Source organism: Coffea eugenioides, chromosome 1, assembly GCF_003713205.1.
Source record: "Coffea eugenioides isolate CCC68of chromosome 1, Ceug_1.0, whole genome shotgun sequence".
Taxonomy (NCBI): domain Eukaryota; kingdom Viridiplantae; phylum Streptophyta; class Magnoliopsida; order Gentianales; family Rubiaceae; genus Coffea; species Coffea eugenioides.
In genome coordinates this window covers 38,264,874-38,288,803 of record NC_040035.1, presented here as the reverse complement: position 1 = coordinate 38,288,803, position 23,930 = coordinate 38,264,874, and the positions used below count along the sequence as shown (strand labels likewise).

Genomic DNA, 23,930 nt, shown 5'->3' with positions numbered 1-23,930 from the left:
GAGGGGACCATTCTGATGGCTGAAATTATTGCAACCTCATGGGATGTATTTGACCCCTGGCCCCTTTTTTTTTTTTTTTTTACCGCCTGTCCCAGCAATGCCCAGTCAGCATGGCTTGGGACAGGCCGCTGAACCACTGACATTTGTGCAGAGTTTCTGACAATTCGTTCTGTTGCTGTGCTGAGTCAGCACGGCAGGTATAAAATAAGAAATGATGTGTGTCAGAGATACATTTGTGCGATATTTTTTTTTTTACGTATATTCTAAGCAATTAGCCTCAAAATTGACATGTTAATTTTTGACAAATTTAAAAGTGTGTAGGTTAATCTTGGAACTTGGAGAGAGAGAGAGACCTGTGTGACCAAGTACAACTTAACATGGGTATGCTAATGAAAGCCCAATGGCCGAGAAAATCAGTTGCAGCTAACTCCAAAACCAGTTCTGGCCCAATGAAACCCGATAATCACCCATCCACGAGGGAAACCACGTCAACAAATGAAGAATCGTAGAAGAGGAAGATGATCAGGAAGAGCCAAAACGAATTCCTCTTCCTCGATTGATGTTCTAACAATTGGCGATTTCATTTCTGAATGCAGATAAAATGATAGTAGCAGTGAAAATACTGCTACTTTAGTTCTGTAAACAATGGTTTCTTTGGCCTTAGATTCCACTATCCTCCCAAGAACAAGTTGTAGAAGAAGAATCTTGAGCAGAAGTTTTAGTAGTAGTATTAGTACGAGAACTAGTGGGATTTCTCCTCCTGTTATTGGTTTCAAGAGTATCAGTATCAGAGCCTTTCCCTACAAACCTTTGATTGCTGCAGCTGCTGCTGCTTCAGATAATAATCAAGAAGCAGAAGTAGAAGAAGAACAAGCATCAAGAAGAATTGTTCTGGACAGCCTCAGAGTCCTTGAGTGGGATAAACTATGTGACTCTGTAGCTTCTTTTGCTGGTACTTGTTTAGGCAAACAGGCCACCAAGGTATTTCTAATTTCTTGGATTTCTTTCCAATTTCCTATCAGTACTACTGATTGTGATTCTTGGACCCTTTTCATCCTTGAATGAATTTTTTTACCTCATTGGATGCAGGAGCAATTGTGGTCATTGAACAAAACGTATGAGGATAGTGTAAGGCTTCTTCAAGAGACAAATGCGGTAGTGGAGATGCACAAGTATGGTGCCATGCTGGACTTTGTTGGCATTGACACTGCCCTTGTAAGTTTAACCGATCATTGTTATTGTAGATGCGGTAGAGATTTTTTTAGTTTAATTTTATTTTGCAATTAGACAAAATTCTAGAAATTCTTTGTGGGGTATTTATTCTGAATAAGAAACAACTGATACTTCTTTGGAGGCGTTGTTTTAGTAACTAAAAGCTACCAGTAATGGTACACTAACCAGGCTAGTATGATTTTTGGATGAAGGTCAAATCGGCTATACAATGTGCAAAGAGAGATTCCCCTGTTACTGGAAGTGAAGCTATGGCCCTTGTTGCTCTCTTACAGTTTGCAGAGGCGTTGCAGTTTAATCTGAAAGCTGCTGTTAAACAAGATGCCGACTGGTATCAGCGTTTCATGCCTCTTTCTGAAAAGGTACAATCTTCTTAGTTGATTGTTGCATCCCACTTTTGTGTACCTTTCATTCTTATTTATTTATTTATAATTGTTTTTTGTTGTCCACCCCATTGACTTCCAGATTTCAGAACTTGTTATAAGTAGACCACTGATAAGGTTCATACAGCAACTTGTAGATGAAGATGGCTCTGTTAAGGATTCTGCGGTATTTTTTTGTTTTTGGTTTAACTCGATTATTCAAGCTTGTCACCACTTTTTGTTTCTTATTGTTTGATAAATTTCAGTCTTTGTGTTTGGTAGAAGGGAGTTCTTAATAGGTATTCTAGGTTTTCATGATTATTTAGTTCTTAATAGGTATTCTAGCTTTACATGATTATTTACCCAGCTTCCCATTCCTCCCAGTATCTATGAGCATTTTGTTTTTTTGGCTTCTTGCAGCAACTGCATTGATATTTCTTTATCTTCTTATAGTTTTACTTGTTTTCCATCTCAGAGTTCTGCTTTGAAACAATCCCGGGAGCAAGTACGCTTTATTGAAAGAAAGGTACATTGTATTTGAATGCCTGTGCTGATTGACACTATCATGTTCCTAGCTCATCCGCATACACTTTAGTCAACAAACTTTTTACTTCATTTTTCACTGAATTCTCTAGCAGCTCCATTTAGAAGATAGTCTATTAAAGACTGTAGTCCAACAGAATACTACAGTTTACTCCAAACTTCATAGAAGGGCCCTTGTGTACTTTTATATGTCATTTGTGAACATTCTTTTGAACAAATATCACTCTATGGCCAGCTGACCTCGACATGAGCTATTGTTTCTCATCTACCAAGAACTGTTGATTCTACTCTAAGAAATTGATCTAGTGGGCAACCGGCAGAAAAAAAAATTGCTGTTAGGTGAAGGCAGTAGACTAAAGGTTTTTGGCTTGACACAAATGCACCTAAGAATGTAGCTTCATCTGTCCATGTTATCCAGGGAATTACCCAGTCTTCCTTAATACAAAGGACTGGTTACATCAGTTTCCTTGATGAATGGTTAGTCTTTGAACAAGTCTATCTGTCAATTTTTTGTTTCCATTTGTTTCTTCCTATTGGACTTAATAACTAGCAGAGAGTACCGCAGTAGGGTCAAAACCTCAAGGTCGTTGTTTTCAGACCGACCCCTTGGTCTACCATCTAAATCTAGCTGAATTCCATTTTGAAATGTCAAAGAAGATCTATCAGTACGTATGATACAAGGTTGTGTAGCTTATAATTTTTCTTTTATTTTTGTTCGGAGTACATCTTTACATTTTCTAGATGCTGCTGCATCCCTTTTCTTGGTGGAATAGTTGGCTTTGCTTCTTTTATACAAAGGACAGTTAGCAGTTCAATGCCCACAGCATACATTATATGTGAAGTTGGTTGTGTGTGTTAACTCTGCCTTAGAATTTGTCCTTGTCCAGATTTGCTTTCTGATCTTTGCACCTTCTTATCAGTTATACCAGTTGATGGAAAGCTTCATCAGGAATGAAATGAAAGAAACATCCTCTTTGGTGAGCTCCTTTGTTAGATATTTTATATTATTGCACATAAATGAAAATTGGATATGCTATGACCTTTCCGGTTAACTTTTGTGATGATTTAGGTAGTGAGCAGTGTTGATGGCAGATGGTGCATAACTTCAGGCACCAAAATTCAATCATATGTCAAGGGGCTACTGTTGTCAAGGTGCATTGTAGATCTTGCAGGCTTTTATTATCTTTTGCTTATACTAAAGATCTCCGCTGATTAGATTCTGCATATCATTGTTTGTTTTTCTGTATCATGCTGTTGAACAATAACAGAATTGTGACTGCAGCAGCTGCACTTGGAATACAAAATAAAATGAGACTGTCAGGATCTCATCTAATATCTTACACTGTTCACTTATCCCTTAGGATAATTATAGCCATGTTATTAATTTTGGGTTGCTTTTAGAAGCGTGAAGATAGGAATCAAATGCCAGTTGTATTCTGTTCTTCAGTTTACCCAAATCTAAAGTTAATTTGACGTGTGGTGTTAAAATATCATTTAACTAAAGAGTGCTACCTAAGGTTCTTGGTATGCAGAATGGCATCAGCATGAATGAAAAAGTCATTTATTATTTTTCCCAAGTGGATAAGAGATTTTTTTGGTACTGCTTCACAATACCTTATGTTTTATCTTGAGAGCTTATGCTCTATTGTAGTGGTTCAGGTGCAGGTAGCATTCTAGAACCCCTTTCTGCTGTCCCACTTAATGACCAGTTGCAACAAGCAAGGGCATCTGTTGCTAAGGCTGAAGCTGATGTGCTTTTAAAGATAACAAAGAAGGTTTTAATTTATTCCAAATAAAGTTCCAGAATTGCAATGTCAAGTTCTTAAAGTAGAAGTGAGTATATTCTAATAGTTTCCTTTGTTAAACAGATGCAAATGGATCTTAATGAGATTGAAATCGTGTTCGATGATATGATTGAACTAGATGTGGTAAGTATTTTTGATGAAAACTATGTTTCCATAATTAATTTAATTTGGGATGGAGGGGATTATATTGTTGATGCACAAAAATGGACTTCAGAATTGTTGGGTTCTGAGAGAGCCAAACTCGGGGAGAATTTAACCATGAGCTAGAATGGGAACCACAACCATGGGCTTGACACCACATCCAACCCAAAACCTTAAGGCATTGGGTCTATGGATCATTCCCACTTATATGTTCCTCATTCTACTCATCTCTTTCCAATGTAGGATATTGATTCACACTTGATATCCCAACAATCTCCCCCTCAATTGTGAATCTCTTCCACATCGGACCTCTCTCCCTAGGCCATCCACTCCATCAAGCCCACTTCAATCTGGAGTGTACGATTCTTGCTCAAGAGCCCACATGCCCTTGCCTCATTGCAGGTCTGCATGATTTTTTTTTTCCTGCTCTTATTCAAGCCACACCTTACCACTCCCACTGGCTTTTTTTTATCCTGGAGTCACTGCCCAGCCGAACCATCGGCTCTGATACCACTTGTTGGGCTCTGAGAGAGCCAAACTCGGGGAGAATTTAACCATGAGCTAGAATGGGAACCACAACCATGGGTTTGACACCACATCCAACCCAAAACCTTAAGGCATTGGGTCTATGGATCATTCCCACTTATATGTTCCTCATTCTACTCATCTCTTTCCAATGTGGGATATTGATTCACACTTGATATCCCAACAAGAATAACTCTAAAAATGGGCTAAAGTATTGCCTTTCTTGTGAATTTATTGATGGTAGTTGTGGTGATATTCTGATCTCCATTTATCTCGTACTTTTCCTTTAGGGTTATAGATAGGTCATATTCTGTTGTGCATGAGAAGGGGAAGCATATGGGCAAACACTTTTCTGTGCACTATTTTGTTTGCTTTTGGTTAATCAAGGTCCAGAATTTTGCTGATACAGGGACAACTTTTCATTTATTTGTATTTTCCTAATTATATATATAAAACTCGAGTCATTTTGATCTTGGGGTTTGTTTAACGTTATTTCTATCATATTTCTTGGGAGAGTGATTGCGTATTTGACTGCATAAATGAATTGTCAATGGCAATGGCAATGAATATCATAGCCCCCTTAATAATAATGGTTTTGTGAAGATTTCTTCTTGTGAAATCTCATGTTTGGTAGGTAGGGTGGAATAAGAATGACTTTTCCATTTTTAATTTATTTCAGCCTCATCAGCTTTTCTATTTACTCTCATTTTCTTTTTCTTTATTTTTTTCCCTTCCTTTTTCTTCATCTCATGCCCACTGCCACCTCCAACTCTCTCCACCGCATAATATGACAATCAAACTTGTGCTACAACTTCAGATGTTAAAACCAAACCCAAAAAATTGCACCTTCTAATTTGTCCAGAAAAGAAATCCTGATCACGCCCAGAACTTCTTTGGTGCCATGAGATAGATTTATAATTTTTTCTGAGTAAAAACCCACTTCTGATTTTGCTAATTTCTCCTGTTCTGCAAAGTGTGAATCAATCAAAATTTGCTCCAAATCCGAGAATATATGAACAAAGACAACTGTAAACCATCTTCCACAATGAAGGAAAGCAGAGAGAGATCAGGATGAAGCAGATTGGAATGTGAAAACAGAAGAGAGGGGCCATGCTCTTCCTTTCCATATTTTTTCAACTTGAATTTTTGTTTATTTCTACTTTCTTTTAAAAGGTGGGTAATGAGAGCTGATATTGCCCAATTTAGTGGGTTTTGGGGGCTGGAAGACCCAGAAGTGGATGATGCAAAATCCCATAGTAGTATACTGAGCATAACCAGTGGGCATCATTACCTGTCAGTCATTCCCATTGAGGAGTGCAAAACCTCCCAACCAAGTGGGTGTTTCTTATAGATGCTTGGATATGGCAATGCTATTTAATCAGCATTCTGGTTTCCATTTGCCTTAAAATGTTGTAATTTTCTGAACAGATAAATGCCAGAGCACGATATAGTCTATCATTTGGGGGCTCATTTCCTGATATATTTTTGCCACAAGCCGAGGATGGTTGCCGTCCATCTGCTGTTTTGTCAAAGGCAACTACTTCAGTGGTTTCTCATCCAACCCAGAAGAATTGGACTTTGTATCTTCCGAAAGCTTATCATCCTCTCCTCATTCAGCAGCATCGGCAGAGACTAATGAAGGCCAAGAAGGATGTCAATGATGCTGTTGCTGTAAGTCGTGAGTTAAACTTTCTACTGCTACCTTGTTTTTCCTATGGTATTAAGTTTATGGCTGAATCTATACAGACTCCAATATCCTTCTGTTTATGCATACCAAGTGATGTATTTGCATATGAATCTGTTTGGCTCATGTTATTCTTCATAAAATTTTATCCTCTTCTTGGAATTTGGTTGGACGAGAGGATGGTGATTTTTACTCGAGGATTGTTTTCTCAACTCCAACTTTTGGGTATATATTGAATTTATGTAATTTCCTTTTTCATCAAATGAACTTGATGTTTTTTGACTCCAGGAAATCAGGAGGAGAAAACAAGGAGGAAGCATGGTGGGAAAGAAAGAAACAGATTTATGTATTTCATCCTTGGAACAGGAGGTTATATTTTAGGACTAAAATCGATCTTTCATTTTAACTTCATGTTTCAGTAAAGTTGATACTTCATAATTTTGAACCTGGATTTTTTTTTTGGGTGAAGTCAGGTTGCTGAGTTACAAGAAGCTGGTCCAGTTCCTAGTGATGTATTTATTGCTAGAAATACTAGAGTTGTTGTAATAACAGGCCCCAATACTGGAGGCAAAACTATTTGCTTGAAGACTGTTGCCTTGGCTGCCATGATGGCAAAATCAGGTGAACTGTAGCATTTTAATCTTGAATTGTCAGAATTTTTCTTGCACACAAAGTGTATCTAGCTTTTCTGAACATATTGTTCAATTCACTACATGATCTAGGTATCTAAGACTCACTGAAGGAATTGTTTTTTCTACTTTACTCTCCAAGTAAATGTTGTACAGATTTCTTTGCAGTCTAGATGAAAAGTTTAAGCTATTAAAGTCATAGGCAGGAGAGCAATATCAAAAGAGTAAGGTAGCCATGAGTCTTGGCTTCCCTATGTTAAAACTCTATGACCAGTGAAATCTGACAACTAATTTCGTTCAAGAATAAATCTTAACTTCCCTGTGTGAGGAAATGGAGAAAAGTTAATGAATTCTATGAAGACAATCATTTTCTCAAGCTAGCGTTCCTTGTTTTATCATTTAATTAGATTTTTAATAAAATTTTTACCAGCAATCTCTTTGTATTCTGCTTCTTGAAACTATCTAATCATAAAAGATGGTGCGATCAATGATACTGTTATTGCTAATAGCAGATGATACGAGTCAAATATTGATACTGAACACATGACCTAATAGGTTTATAACTGAGCTGATTGATGGGCGGTTGAGATATGATTTGGGTGCCTTAGTACATTTATCTATATCTGGTCAGAGCAATTTGAAGTTTTCCCGTAACAAGTAAATTACAGGAAAATAGAAAAGGTTATTTTGAAAGAATGGGAAGAACAGATAACGACGCGAATAGTGTTGTACTGTGGTTTAACTTTCTGTCAAAAATTTTAGGTATGATGTTCTACATTTGCTTGTCTCTCTTTGGAGCATGTCATGGAGCTATTAGGAGGGTACCCTATTATTAATGAAATCTCTGCTTTAATTCTGTTTTTGCAGGTATATATGTGTTAGCTTCTGAACCAGTAAAGATCCCTTGGTTTGATTTTGTCTTTGCGGATATTGGTGATGAACAGTCCTTGTCTCAGTCTCTGTCTACCTTCTCTGGCCATGTGAAGCAAATTAGTGTAAGTTGGTTGTTGTTAAGGATTTTGCACTTTGAACATGGCTTTTATATATTGTTTTCGTTTCCTTGCTATCAAAAGGAATTTAAGGTGCACACGTGGAATTTCATTTTGTTAGTAGTTACAAAATGTCTCCTGTTGCAAAAAGGCTCGATATCCCAATCATCTTTAGGTAACTTAAGAACCTCTCATGAAAGATACAATCTCCAATTTTGTGAGTTATTTCCCCCCAAGTTGTAGTTAAGATGACAGAGTATCTTGAAGTCCATTTCTCATGCAGTAAAGCTAAATGTCATACATGTTGTATATTTGGCTTGCATGAGGAGTTTTTTGGTAGGTGTTGATGACCATAACAAATCTAAAACTATATCTCATTTTACTTGACAAACATAGAAATATCCCCAACCTCAAAAGACAATCAAGTGGATTGAATAAATAGTGTGTTTAGTATATGCCTTTTTGGATAAGTAATGGGTAAACATCAATAATCAGTTGCTGTTTATCAATTTATGAGTAAGTAAATGTGCAATAGTGCATAGTTCGTTTGTTAGGACTGAGCCAGGAAATAGACAAATCCAAGTTAGGACAAAGTAGGCGGTATAACCGACCATATAATAGATAGGCGGTAGATACCAGCCATATAATAATTAGGCGGTAAAACCGACCATATAAAGACGGATAACAAAGCAAATAAAAGACACAGAAGATTTACGTGGTTCGGTCAAATTGGCCTACGTCCACGGGCGAGTGAGGAGCAATATTTCTACTATGAAAAAGAAATACAAAAGACCGTAGGAAAGTGGTTCCTAGGCCAATAGGCACTTACAAAAGAGTTTAGAAAATATTCCTAAACTCAAAACAAGAGAGCCTAAAATATTTGACTGAATGGGCTAGATGACTCAAGAAGCTAATAGCCCATATAACTCTCTTGAGTGGTGCGAGTTTATTCCTTCATCAGGCTCCCTTATTTATAGGAAACCAAAGGAAGAATTCCTTTGGCTTCTACCGATGTGGGACGAAGCACCAAAAGCATTTGGTCAACAAATGCGGCTTCAACAAATCTCCACCTTGATGAGTCCCCAACATCGAGAGATTATAAACTTGCTCCACCTTCTTCATATAAGCCCCAATGGGCTTAAATCACCAATAAAGAACACCAACCAAGTCCAAGCACTGCTTGAACTTGTAATTTGGAAGAGATTTCGTAAACATATCGGCTGGATTGTCCTTAGTATTGATTTTCTGAATAAGGACTTTTCCCTCAGCAATGATATCCCGAATGAAGTGATACTTCACATCAATGTGTTTCGTCCTCTCATGATACATCTGATCTTTAGTCAAGTGTATGGCACTTTGACTATCACAGTGAATATCAATAACACCTTGATATAGACTTAGCTCGTTAAATAAACTCTTCAACCACAAGGCTTCTTTGATTGCCTCGGTCACAGCCATATATTCTGCTTCAGTAGTAGACAAAGTTACGACAGGTTGTAGAGTAGCTTTCCAACTAACAGCACAACCGCCAATGCAAAATACATAGTCTGAAAGTGATCTTCTCCTGTCAAGATCCCCAGCGTAGTTTGAGTCTACAAAACCAACCAAAGTGTTATTATTTCTTCCAAACTCCAAACATGTATTTGAAGTACCTCGCAAGTATCTGAGAATCCACTTCACAGCTTGCCAATGTGCTTTACCAGGGCAAGACATATATCTGCTAACAACACTGACTGCTTGTGCAATATCTGGACGAGTACAAACCATTGCATACATAACACTGCCGACTGCACTGGAATAAGGAACCCGTGTCATATAATCTTCCTCTTCATCTGATTTTGGTGATTGAGCAGCAGATAGCCGAAAATGGCTAGCAAGAGGAGTAGATACTGGTTTAGCATCTTTCATGCCAAAACGCTCCAAAACTTTCTCAAGGTAATTTTTCTGGGTCAAGAACAATTTCCCTACTCCTCGATCTCGCTTGATATCCATGCCAAGAATTTTCTTAGCTGCTCCCAAATCTTTCATTTCAAATTCACTATTTAACTGCAGTTTCAAAGTGTGAATTTCTGACAAATTCTTGGCAGCAATGAGCATGTCATCAACATAAAGCAGCAAATAAATGAAAGAACCATCATTTAACTTCCGGAAGTAAACACAACTATCATACATGCTCCTAAAATAACCATGACCCAACATAAAGGAATCAAATCTTTTATACCATTGTCTTGGAGACTGCTTTAATCCATATAAGGATTTCTTCAATAAGCAAACATGGTCTTCCTTACCTTCAATTTTAAAACCCTGGGGTTGTTTCATATAAATTTGTTCTTCAAGTTCGCCATGTAAGAAAGCTGTCTTAACGTCGAGTTGTTCTAATTCCAAATTATACATGGCAACTAAAGCAAGCAAAACACGAATAGAGCTATGTTTAACAACAGGTGAGAATATATCATTAAAATCAACACCTTGTACCTGACTATAGCCCTTTGCAACCAATCGTGCTTTATATCTTGCATCTTCAACCCCTGGAATACCTTCCTTTTTCTTGAAGACCCACTTGCAACCAACAATTTTCTTAGCTGACGGCGGCTTTATAAGAACCCAAGTTTCATTCTGATGAAGAGATTCAATTTCTTCATTCATCGCAATCAACCACTTTGCAGAATCATCACAAGAAACTGCTTCTGAATAGGTGGAAGGCTCACCAACTGCATCAGTTTCTTCTGCAACAGATAAAGCATATGCAACTAAATTTGCATATCTTTGTGGTGGTCGAATGTCTCTCCTTTGTCTATCTCTGGCTATGGAATACTCCTCTTCTTCTGAGCTATCTTCAACAGTAGATTCAGGTGTATCTACTGGCATTTGTTGAATAGAAAATTTGGACTGAGAAGGACCAGAACTGCCAATATCAAGCTCCACCTGCTTCTGTGTACTATTAGTAGTACAAGGACTAGAAGACTCCTTCTTGGAAGATAACATAGACAATTCATCGAAAGTAACATCTCTACTGATCACAAATTTTGGAGATTTGGGATCAGGACACCATAATCTGTATCCTTTCACCCCAGAAGCATACCCAAGAAAAATGCACTTTTTAGCACTAGGCTCCAATTTTCCATCATTCACGTGCATGTATGCTGGACATCCAAAAATTTTTAAATTGGAGTAATCAGCAGGAGTACCTGACCAAACTTCCTCAGGAGTTTTGAAATCAATAGATGCAGAAGGAGAACGGTTGACAATATAATAGGCCATATTGATCGCCTCTGCCCAAAAGTCATTTGTCAACCCTGCATTGGAGATCATACATCTTGCTCTCTCCAAAAGAGTTCTGTTCATACGTTCAGCCACACCATTTTGTTGAGGCGTCATCCTGACGGTGTGATGCCGAACAATTCCTTCATTCTTGCAGAATTCATTGAATTCACCTCCACAAAATTCCATGCCATTATCTGTTCTCAACCGCTTAATATGCTTTCCTGTTTGTTTCTCAATCAAAACTTTCCATTGCTTGAAAGTTAGGAAAACATCATTTTTATGCTTAAGAAAATAGACCCAAACTTTCCTTGAATAATCATCAATGAAAGTCAACATGTACCTGGCACCACCTTTAGAAGGAGCACGAGAAGGACCCCATAGATCTGAATGAATGTAATCAAGAGTACCTTTTGTCTTGTGAATTGCTGGTGAACTGAAGCTGACTCTTTTCTGCTTCCCAAAAATACAATGTTCACAGAATTCCAATGGACCGGTACTTTGTCCACACAGAAGTCCTCTTTTGCTTAGTATGCCCAAGCCTTTTTCGCTCATGTGCCCCAAACGCATATGCCATAATTTTGTGATGTCTGTATCTGACAAAGATGATGTTGAAACAGCAGCATCACCTGTCACAGTAGATCCCTGCAAAATATACAAAGTACCAGATCTGTGTGCCTTCATAACAACAAGAGCTCCTCGAGTGATTTTGAGAACTCCGTCTCCACCTGAATACCTGCACCCGATAGACTCAAGAGTGCCCAAAGAGATGAGATTTTTCTTCAAATCTGGAACATGTCTAACATTTGTGAGCGTCCTCACAATACCATCGTACATTTTAATCCGGATTGTGCCTTTGCCAACAACTTTACAAACAGCGTTGTTGCCCATTAAGATAACTCCACATTCAGTTGATTCATATGTTGAAAACCAGTCCCTATTGGAACACATATGATATGAACAACCCGAATCTAAAATCCACTCATTGTTAGACCTAAAATTATTTTCCGTTGCACAGAAAATGGTTCCATCATTCTCATCAGCTGCTATACTAGTTTCAGCGGATTTAGTATTTTTCTCAACAAATTTCCCCTTTTGCTTTTCTTTATTTTTCAATTTAAAGCAATCAGAGATAACATGGCCCTTCTTTTTACAATAATTGCACACCACATTTTTATGTCTGGACTTGGATCTACTTCTATTTTCTGTGTTTCTCTTTTCAGATCTACCCCGAACAAACAAGTCATCGGCTTGACTCCCACTAGTTTCCCCAGTAATATCCCTATCTATCTGCTCTTTAGATTTTAATGCAGATTTAATTTCCCGATACGAAATTGTTTCCTTTCCATAAATCATAGTATCGCGGAAATGCTTAAAAGACTGGGGAAGGGAACACAAAAGTAATAGGGCTTGATCTTCATCATCAATTTTCGAATCTATATTCCCCAAATCCATAATAATGGAATCAAATTTATCAAGATGGGAGAGTATAGATGTACTTTCAGACATCCGAAGCATGTACAAACTCTGCTTCAAATATAGCCGATTCTCGACTGTCTTCTTCATATACAAGGCTTTCAATTTATCCCACATAGCCTTGGCCGAAGTCTCCGTTGCTACCTCACGCAATACCTCATCGGAGAGATTTAAGATTATGCTGGATCTGGCCTTCTTATCCATATCTGCGAAATCCGCATCCTTTACATCTTCTGGTTTGTTCTCGATTCCGTGAATCGCTAGATCAACTCCGTCTTGAACAAGAATGGCCTCCATCTTGAGCTGCCACATTCCGAAGTTGACATTCCTGTCGAATTTATCGACAACCGTCTTTGTTATCGTCATTGTTGCCACAAATTCTGTAATTTGAAGTTTGTCTCAAAAAACTGGCCAAACAAATATGCAAGTCTCGTGAGCGGGCCCCACAGGGTGAACGGGCCCCACGAGATTAAGCGGGCCCCACGGGATGAACGGACCCACAAGGTGAGCGGGCCGCACGAATGAACCGGCCCTTACAGGATGAGTGGGCCCCACAGGATGGACGGACCCCACCAGATGAACGGACCCCACCAGATGAACCTGTCTTGCAAAATATAATAACCAGCTCTGATACCAGTTTGTTAGGACCGGGCCAGGAAATAGACAAATCCAAATTAGGACAAAGTAGGCGGTATAACCGACCATATAATAGTTAGGCGGTAGATACCAGCCATATAATAATTAGGCGGTAAAACCGACCATATAAAGACGGATAACAAAGCAAATAAAAGACACAGAAGATTTACGTGGTTCGGTCAAATTGACCTACGTCCACGGGCGAGGGAGGAGCAATATTTCTACTATGAAGATGAAATACAAAAGACCGTAGGAAAGTGGTTCCTAGGCCAATAGGCACTTACAAAAGAGTTTAGAAAATATTCCTAAACTCAAAACAAGAGAGCCTAAAATATTTGACTGAATGGGCTAGATGACTCAAGAAGCTAATAGCCCATATAACTCTCTTGAGTGGTGCGAGTTTATTCCTTCATCAGGCTCCCTTATTTATAGGAAACCAAAGGAAGAATTCCTTTGGCTTCTACCGATGTGGGACGAAACACCAAAAGCATTTGGTCAACAAATGCGGCTTCAACAAATCTCCACCTTCTCGATGTTGGGGACTCATCAAGGTGGAGATTTGTTGAAGCCGCATTTGTTGACCAAATGCTTTTGGTGCTTCGTCCCACATCGGTAGAAGCTCAAAGGAATTCTTCCTTTGGTTTCCTATAAATAAGGGAGCCTGATGAAGGAATAAACTCGCACCACTCAAGAGAGTTATATGGGCTATTAGTTTCTTGAGTCATCTAGGCCATTCAGTCAAATATTTTAGGCTCTCTTGTTTTGAGTTTAGGAATATTTTCTAAACTCTTTTGTAAGTGCCTATTGGCCTAGGAACCACTTTCCTACGGTCTTTTGTATTTCTTCTTCATAGTAGAAATATTGCTCCTCCCTCGCCCGTGGACGTAGGTCAATTTGACCGAACCACGTAAATCTTCTGTGTCTTTTATTTGCTTTGTTATCCGTCTTTATATGGTCGGTTTTACCGCCTAATTATTATATGGCTGGTATCTACCGCCTAACTATTATATGGTCGGTTATACCGCCTACTTTGTCCTAATTTGGATTTGTCTATTTCCTGGCCCGGTCCTAACAAACTGGTATCAGAGCTGGTTATTATATTTTGCAAGACAGGTTCATCTGGTGGGGTCCGTCCATCCTGTGGGGCCCACTTATCCTGTAAGGGCCGGTTCATTCGTGGGGCCCGCTCACGAGACTTGCATATTTGTTTGGCTAGTTTTTTGAGACAAACTTCAAATTACAGAATTTGTGGCAACAATGACGATAACAAAGACGGTTGTCGAGAAATTCGACAGGAATGTCAACTTCGGAATGTGGCAGCTCAAGATGGAGGCCATTCTTGTTCAAGACGGAGTTGATCTAGCGATTCACGGAATCGAGAACAAACCAGAAGATGTAATGGATGCGGATTTCGCAGATATGGATAAGAAGGCCAGATCCAGCATAATCTTAAATCTCTCCGATGAGGTATTGCGTGAGGTAGCAACGGAGACTTCGGCCAAGGCTATGTGGGATAAATTGAAAGCCTTGTATATGAAGAAGACAGTCGAGAATCGGCTATATTTGAAGCAGAGTTTGTACATGCTTCGGATGTCTGAAGGTACATCTATACTCTCCCATCTTGATAAATTTGATTCCATTATTATGGATTTGGGGAATATAGATTCGAAAATTGATGATGAAGATCAAGCCCTATTACTTTTGTGTTCCCTTCCCCAGTCTTTTAAGCATTTCCGCGATACTATGATTTATGGAAAGGAAACAATTTCGTATCGGGAAATTAAATCTGCATTAAAATCTAAAGAGCAGATAGATAGGGATATTACTGGGGAAACTAGTGGGAGTCAAGCCGATGGCTTGTTTGTTCGGGGTAGATCTGAAAAGAGAAACACAGAAAATAGAAGTAGATCCAAGTCCAGACATAAAAATGTGGTGTGCAATTATTGTAAAAAGAAGGGCCATGTTATCTCTGATTGTTTTAAATTGAGAAATAAAGAAAAGCAAAAGGGGAAATTTGTTGAGAAAAATACTAAATCCGCTGAAACTAGTATAGCAGCTGATGAGAATGATGGAACCATTTTCTGTGCAACGGAAAATAATTTTAGGTCTAACAATGAGTGGATTTTAGATTCGGGTTGTTCATATCATATGTGTTCCAATAGGGACTGGTTTTCAACATATGAATCAACTGAAGGTGGAGTTATCTTAATGGGCAACAACGCTGTTTGTAAAGTTGTTGGCAAAGGCACAATCCGGATTAAAATGTACGATGGTATTGTGAGGACGCTCACAAATGTTAGACATGTTCCAGATTTGAAGAAAAATCTCATCTCTTTGGGCACTCTTGAGTCTATCGGGTGCAGGTATTCAGGTGGAGACGGAGTTCTCAAAATCACTCGAGGAGCTCTTGTTGTTATGAAGGCACACAGATCTGGTACTTTGTATATTTTGCAGGGATCTACTGTGACAGGTGATGCTGCTGTTTCAACATCATCTTTGTCAGATACAGACATCACAAAATTATGGCATATGCGTTTGGGGCACATGAGCGAAAAAGGCTTGGGCATACTAAGCAAAAGAGGACTTCTGTGTGGACAAAGTACCGGTCCATTGGAATTCTGTGAACATTGTATTTTTGGGAAGCAGAAAAGAGTCAGCTTCAGTTCACCAGCAATTCACAAGACAAAAGGTACTCTTGATTACATTCATTCAGATCTATGGGGTCCTTCTCGTGCTCCTTCTAAAGGTGGTGCCAGGTACATGTTGACTTTCATTGATGATTATTCAAGGAAAGTTTGGGTCTATTTTCTTAAGCATAAAAATGATGTTTTCCTAACTTTCAAGCAATGGAAAGTTTTGATTGAGAAACAAACAGGAAAGCATATTAAGCGGTTGAGAACAGATAATGGCATGGAATTTTGTGGAGGTGAATTCAATGAATTCTGCAAGAATGAAGGAATTGTTCGGCATCACACCGTCAGGATGACGCCTCAACAAAATGGTGTGGCTGAACGTATGAACAGAACTCTTTTGGAGAGAGCAAGATGTATGATCTCCAATGCAGGGTTGACAAATGACTTTTGGGCAGAGGCGATCAATATGGCCTATTATATTGTCAACCGTTCTCCTTCTGCATCTATTGATTTCAAAACTCCTGAGGAAGTTTGGTCAGGTACTCCTGCTGATTACTCCAATTTAAAAATTTTTGGATGTCCAGCATACATGCACGTGAATGATGGAAAATTGGAGCCTAGTGCTAAAAAGTGCATTTTTCTTGGGTATGCTTCTGGGGTGAAAGGATACAGATTATGGTGTCCTGATCCCAAATCTCCAAAATTTGTGATCAGTAGAGATGTTACTTTCGATGAATTGTCTATGTTATCTTCCAAGAAGGAGTCTTCTAGTCCTTGTACTACTAATAGTACACAGAAGCAGGTGGAGCTTGATATTGGCAGTTCTGGTCCTTCTCAGTCCAAATTTTCTATTCAACAAATGCCAGTAGATACACCTGAATCTACTGTTGAAGATAGCTCAGAAGAAGAGGAGTATTCCATAGCCAGAGATAGACAAAGGAGAGACATTCGACCACCACAAAGATATGCAAATTTAGTTGCATATGTTTTATCTGTTGCAGAAGAAACTGATGCAGTTGGTGAGCCTTCCACCTATTCAGAAGCAGTTTCTTGTGATGATTCTGCAAAGTGATTGATTGCGATGAATGAAGAAATTGAATCTCTTCATCAGAATGAAACTTGGGTTCTTATAAAGCCGCCGTCAGCTAAGAAAATTATTGGTTGCAAGTGGGTCTTCAAGAAAAAGGAAGGTATTCCAGGGGTTGAAGATGCAAGATATAAAGCACGATTGGTTGCAAAGGGCTATAGTCAGGTACAAGGTGTTGATTTTAATGATATATTCTCACCTGTTGTTAAACATAACTCTATTCGTGTTTTGCTTGCTTTAGTTGCCATGTATAATTTGGAGTTAGAACAACTCGACGTTAAGACAGCTTTCTTACATGGCGAACTTGAAGAACAAATTTATATGAAACAACCCCAGGGTTTTAAAATTGAAGGTAAGAAAGACCATGTTTGCTTATTGAAGAAATCCTTATATGGATTAAAGCAGTCTCCAAGACAATGGTATAAAAGATTTGATTCCTTTATGTTGGGTCATGGTTATTTGAGGAGCATGTATGATAGTTGTGTTTACTTCCGGAAGTTAAATGATGGTTCTTTCATTTATTTGCTGCTTTATGTTGATGACATGCTCATTGCTGCCAAGAATTTGTCAGAAATTCACACTTTGAAACTGCAGTTAAATAGTGAATTTGAAATGAAAGATTTGGGAGCAGCTAAGAAAATTCTTGGCATGGATATCAAGCGAGATCGAGGAGTAGGGAAGTTGTTCTTGACCCAGAAAAATTACCTTGAGAAAGTTTTGGAGCGTTTTGGCATGAAAGATGCTAAACCAGTATCTACTCCTCTTGCTAGCCATTTTCGGCTATCTGCTGCTCAATCACCAAAATCAGATGAAGAGGAAGATTATATGACACGGGTTCCTTATTCCAGTGCTGTCGGCAGTGTTATGTATGCAATGGTTTGTACTCGTCCAGATATTGCACAAGCAGTCAGTGTTGTTAGCAGATATATGTCTTGCCCTGGTAAAGCACATTGGCAAGCTGTGAAGTGGATTCTCAGATACTTGCGAGGTACTTCAAATACATGTTTGGAGTTTGGAAGAAATAATAACACTTTGGTTGGTTTTGTAGACTCAAACTACGCTGGGGATCTTGACAGGAGAAGATCACTTTCAGACTATGTATTTTGCATTGGCGGTTGTGCTGTTAGTTGGAAAGCTACTCTACAACCTGTCGTAGCTTTGTCTACTACTGAAGCAGAATATATGGCTGTGACCGAGGCAATCAAAGAAGCCTTGTGGTTGAAGAGTTTATTTAACGAACTAAGTCTATATCAAGGTGTTATTGATATTCACTGTGATAGTCAAAGTGCCATACACTTGACTAAAGATCAGATGTATCATGAGAGGACGAAACACATTGATGTGAAGTATCACTTCATTCGGGATATCATTGCTGAGGGAAAAGTCCTTATTCAGAAAATCAATACTAAGGACAATCCAGCCGATATGTTTACGAAGCCTCTTCCAAATTACAAGTTCAAGCAGTGCTTGGACTTGGTTGGTGTTCGTTATTGGTGATTTAAGCCCATTGGGGCTTATATGAAGAAGGTGGAGCAAGTTTATAATCTCTCGATGTTGGGGACTCATCAAGGTGGAGATTTGTTGAAGCCGCATTTGTTGACCAAATGCTTTTGGTGCTTCGTCCCACATCGGTAGAAGCCAAAGGAATTCTTCCTTTGATTTCCTATAAATAAGGGAGCCTGATGAAGGAATAAACTCGCACCACTCAAGAGAGTTATATGGGCTATTAGTTTCTTGAGTCATCTAGCCCATTCAGTCAAATATTTTAGGCTCTCTTGTTTTGAGTTTAGGAATATTTTCTAAACTCTTTTGTAAGTGCCTATTGGCCTAGGAACCACTTTCCTACGGTTTTTTGTATTTCTTCTTCATAGTAGAATTATTGCTCCTCCCTCGCCCGTGGACGTAGGTCAATTTGACCGAACCATGTAAATCTTCTGTGTCTTTTATTTGCTTTGTTATCCGTCTTTATATGGTCGGTTTTACCGCCTAATTATTATATGGCTGGTATCTACCACCTATCTATTATATGGTCGGTTATACCGCCTACTTTGTCCTAACTTGGATTTGTCTATTTCCTGGCCCGGTCCTAACAGTTCGGTTTATTGGTCTCCAATCTCAAGGCACTGAATGGATAGAACACTAAATTATAAGAAAAAATTGTCAGTTAACCATTATTCTGTATTATTAGGATGTTGGCATCATTAGGTCATATTTTTTAGCCCCATATGAAGACATTCATAGTTTTGAGCAAACTTAGGCAGAAATAATACTTTTCTTCATTCCAATTGTTTGAAATTTTTTTGTAAGCTTAGCCTTCTTCTCTTGATGATTTTATATCGTAAATAGACTTCTCTACATTGACATGGCTGTGCTGCTGGAAGCATTTGTTCGGGGTTTAATTAAGAGCCTTTTAGCATGTTTTATGCTCACAGCTCCAACATCAACTTTTTGTTGCTTCTTGTATAATGCTTGCAACTGAGATGTTGATTAGTGGATTTTTGATCTACTACTTCTTAGCATTCACACTCTTCAGTGAACTGTAAGAGAAAGGAAGAACTATGTTTGGGCCTCTTCCTGAGAGACCATGCACTCTTAAATGCTTGATTACATAGAATTAGTCCTCTCTTGCTTGCAGTACTGGGATGTACCATCCTTCTGATTGCCATGGTTAATTCTGCTTTCTAAACTCATACTGTTACCTGATTTTTTTACTAAAACTTTGCTGAGCTAGTTCCTTTATTGACCTGGCTACATGATTTTGCTTACTCTTTTGCAGGAAATTCTATCTCATTCAACAACTTTGTCATTAGTGCTACTAGATGAAGTATGTGCTGTGAAGAAGTTCCTAGTTTCATTTTTTATTTTTGTTGGGACAATTTTACAGTTCATTTGTTTGACTCGTTTATGTGATTTAATTTATAGAGACCCTGCTTGTTTAGAGATAGCACCATGCATTACCTCCTTTTATAGGTGGGCGCAGGAACAAATCCCCAAGAAGGCGCTGCATTGGGAATGGCATTGCTTGAATCTTTTGCAGAGGCTGGTCCATTACTAACAATGGCAACAACACATCATGGAGAACTTAAAACCCTTAAATACAGGTAGTTTGCGAGAAGGTACAATTTCTTGTCTAACTGCATGCCAATCTCGAACTGATGGCTTCCTGTTGGAAAACACGACTGACAGCAATAAAGCCTTCGAAAATGCATGCATGGAGTTTGACGAGATGAACTTGAAGCCCACCTTTAGGATTCTTTGGGGAGTACCAGGTTCTCTTTTCAATTTGGTGGTAACCGGTTCTTCATTAGTTGCAGTTCCTTTGCCGAAATATTCATATTATAAACAAGAATCATTTGTGTGATTGAGGTGTTTTTAGCATTTGTATAAACCTATTTACATGGGTTTTTCTTCCTTGTACATCTCACCTTTCCAGGCCGTTCAAATGCAATCAGCATTGCTGAAAGGCTTGGAATTCCAAATGCAATTTTGGATAATGCTCGTGAACTTTATGGAGTGGCTAGTGCAGAAATTAACGAGGTAATATTTGTTTGATATTGGAATATGTACGCCTATCAGGACTGTTAATTTGCAAATATGCATCCTATTGCAGAATGGTTGACTATCTTTTACAATCAACTTCACAAGAACACTCAAACATAAGAATTACCTAGATTAAATCTGTTTCTGTCCTTATAGATTGTTAATTAGTGTAATTTTGATAGATGCCATCACCTTTTGACATGATATTACTGACACTTTTGAACTATATATGTGCCAAATTGTAGAAGCAACAATAAACCTAGTCATTCTTTTCAAGGGTACCAAATTACACTATATATTAATTAGATTGGTATTTACTGCTTTCTGCGGGTGTTGTCTTTAGATGCATATATGCAGTAAATGGTTGTGATGCTTTCTTTACAAGTTTTGATATATTTTCATTATTTTCTTAAGAAATCTTCCCTTTGTTATGACCTGTTGCAGATTATAGTAGAAATGGAGAGATTTAAGCATAATTTCCATAAGCAAATCCAGGAAGCTCAACATTATCTGATGTGAGAATCTTTCAATTAACTAGATATGTCTTTGTTTGATTGCCTTAGCTGTCTCCCAGAACTACAGAAATGCCTTATTGTCCTGATGCGTTGAGAAGAAAATACTTAACACTTACACAGTGTAGAGTTTATAGAAAGAAATGCTCAAATACCTTTGGATTCATCCTATTTGCTGGAAGTATTGTGTACATAAATCTGAAGTAAAGTGGAGTGGGCTTTAGTATCAGTAGTGATTAATTACAGGGGTAGAAATGAATGCCACATGTAATATCCTACTACGAGGTGAATTTTTTTAGTACAGTGCCATCTCTTTGAAAAGATAGATTATTGTTGGTTAAGTGAGTCATGTTCATATGATTTCCTTTACCAACATAACTTTCAACATCTTTATGTGCTTGTGGATACCTGAATGATGGAAGGGATACCCTAATGACAGTATAATTGGTTAAAGATGACAAAGGAAATATCAAAAAAATTAATGTAGATACTTAATTTGCTGATTAATGTATTGAGAATAAAAGTTCCACAGATGGTTGACGCTCCAGATTCTTTTCATAATTATTTGTCTCAGATTGTCGAAAAAACTCCATAGCGATCTAGTGTTGACCAGCAAAAATGTCAAGGAACACCAAAGGAATCAAAGATACAAGATGACACAAAAAATATCTGAGACTGCAGGTTCAGCACGTTCAAGGCTTCATGAGAAAGTACGACAGCTTCGAACATCTCATAACAATTGGCAACATAGGTCAATGGTTAAAAAGAGCGAGGACACTTTGACTTCTGTTGATCTGCAAAGTGAAGCAGGAAGAAGTGAGACCTCCAATGCCTCTGAGACTCTAACTGCAAATAATACGAGGCAGCAACCAGTCCCAGGTATATAGCCTATTGGTTTCAATTGCTGTTCTTTCTGTTCCAGGCAATCTGATTTTAGGAGTTGTAGGGTTGACATCTATGCTGACTATATGAGGGTAAGGTAATTAAAGTTTTCCTTGCATGTATAGCAGATAAAAGAGCTGAAATTCCAAAAGAAGGTGATACAGTGGTAGTTCCTTCTCTCAACAAGAAAGCAGTAGTTTTGAAGGTGGAGCCATCCAAGGAAGAAATAGTTGTTCAAGCTGGCAATATGAAGCTGAAGTTAAGGCTGGTGGATGTAATCTGAGTAAAACTTTTCTGCCTGCTTTGGCTTCAAAAGCAACCAGTAGTAGCAGTTATCTGAGATGTGGCTTTGAGGATGCACAAATACAACCACTGGGGCTGCTTGTGGGAGCTTCTGATTCCAGTCATTATTGGCGGAACTGTTCCTCAAGCCCTCCCCCCCCCCCCCTTTTTTTAGCGTGCTAAATATGATGCAAATTGCAACTTATTCGCACTTACATTAGATTTATGTACATTGTCATTTGTCTACAATTTTCTAATTTATTAGCAACAAATGCACTATCACAAAAGTAATAGTAGATTTTCCTTCTCATATTTACAGCCCATGATATGAAATTTTGTATTTGTTGATACATCTCAAAATTGTCTTGACTGTCATTTGGGGTTACTTTGTGGAGTAAATTTAGTTTTGGAAGATGAGGGGCGATTTGAATGCATTATGGGTTTAAAAAGATATTCCGAAACCTTATTTAAGGGATAGGGGAAATAGGAGAACTTGAAGAACCATCACTTTATACATCAACCACAATTAGTCGGGCTTCAAACAATGTGATCAAAGTTATACAAGCAATTACTAAAAAAATTTGGTTACAATACACCTAATTTAATTTTTTGACTAAAAATTGGAAAGAATAGTGTGAATGGTTTAGATTGATCAAGTATAACATTTGAAACCTAAACCATCCAAATATTCTCGTGTTTATCAAGTACAAAAATAAGCCACAATTTTCTAATAATCCAATTAAATTCTAAAATATTTAGCAATCCTATTATGATTGTAACTTGAATTTGTAAACTTGAGTTGTAAAATTGTAGAATCATGAGATGGACCAAAATCTTAATACATGTGTTTGAAATGCATAATGCAATCAATCATTACAAGTGTTTACAAAGCAGTGAAGGTGGCTTCAACGGCAAATTTCTAAGAATATTGTCAAAATTGAAAATGTTCAGAAAATTGGGGGTATTCAGGAGGGGGTTCTGGTTTTAGGGCTGCTGCATTTTGGGTAAGCGACTATCAATAAAATTAGAATTAATTTGTATTTATTTTTGGTTGCTGTATTTTTATATAATTTCTCCGAATTTTTTTCCCCAAGCTTTCGCCGCTCATCAGATCTGTGGCGAAAGGCTTGTTGACACCGACAAGGCTGACAACGACTTGACAGGATAGCAGGACTACAGCTAATACAATACAATTTTTTTTGAATAGTTTAAAAAGCTGACGCAAATGGCTAATAAGGACAAATTAGGAGGCATTTATTATTTTTTTAATAGTTTAAAAAGCTGACATCATTTGCATCAGCTTTTTGACTTTTCCTCCTTGACGTCGCAAATCAAATTTGTTGCGTTAATTTTTTTTTAGGGAAAATGACCTGTTTCATCCCTCACATTTCGCAAAAATATTCTTTTCATCCCTCACTTTTAAAATGAAGCAAATTCGTCCCTGACATTTAAAAATTAAAACTATTACATCCCTAAACCTAATTTTCAATCTGAATCAAACCATCTAATAACCCAGTAATAAATTTCGAAAATAGAATTGATAGATCATTCAGTCAACTTCATCATATTCACATGACATTTATTAAACCAAAAAAATAAAAATTATAACATAAAAAGGCCATTCTTTGTTTTGGAATAGTAGAGTTTTTTTTTTGGTAAATCTTTTTATGCACCGTTAGTATATCCGCTTGCGAATCTAGATGTGTATCATAA

General features: G+C 38.0%; 1 protein-coding gene across 5 annotated transcripts; it reads left to right on the top strand.

The window, feature by feature from the left end:
- Positions 1-515: 515 nt before the first annotated feature.
- Positions 516-22,371, top strand: LOC113775177 (endonuclease MutS2). Of its 5 annotated transcripts, none has more exons than XM_027320065.1 (20): positions 516-981; positions 1,090-1,215; positions 1,425-1,592; positions 1,696-1,779; positions 2,068-2,118; positions 3,056-3,112; positions 3,205-3,287; positions 3,787-3,910; positions 4,004-4,063; positions 6,035-6,277; positions 6,579-6,659; positions 6,764-6,911; positions 7,787-7,914; positions 19,778-19,825; positions 19,972-20,102; positions 20,188-20,270; positions 20,435-20,538; positions 20,986-21,056; positions 21,628-21,932; positions 22,064-22,371. In XM_027320065.1, the coding sequence occupies exons 1-20, from the start codon at positions 646-648 to the stop codon at positions 22,216-22,218; spliced, it is 2,586 nt and encodes an 861-aa protein (XP_027175866.1). In that variant the 5' UTR covers positions 516-645; the 3' UTR covers positions 22,219-22,371. The 5 variants fall into 5 exon arrangements, with proteins under 5 accessions (XP_027175866.1, XP_027175784.1, XP_027175949.1 ...); XM_027319983.1 differs by having other exon boundaries at positions 22,061-22,371; XM_027320148.1 differs by lacking the exon at positions 20,986-21,056 and having other exon boundaries at positions 20,188-20,290; positions 22,061-22,371.
- Positions 22,372-23,930: the final 1,559 nt, after the last annotated feature.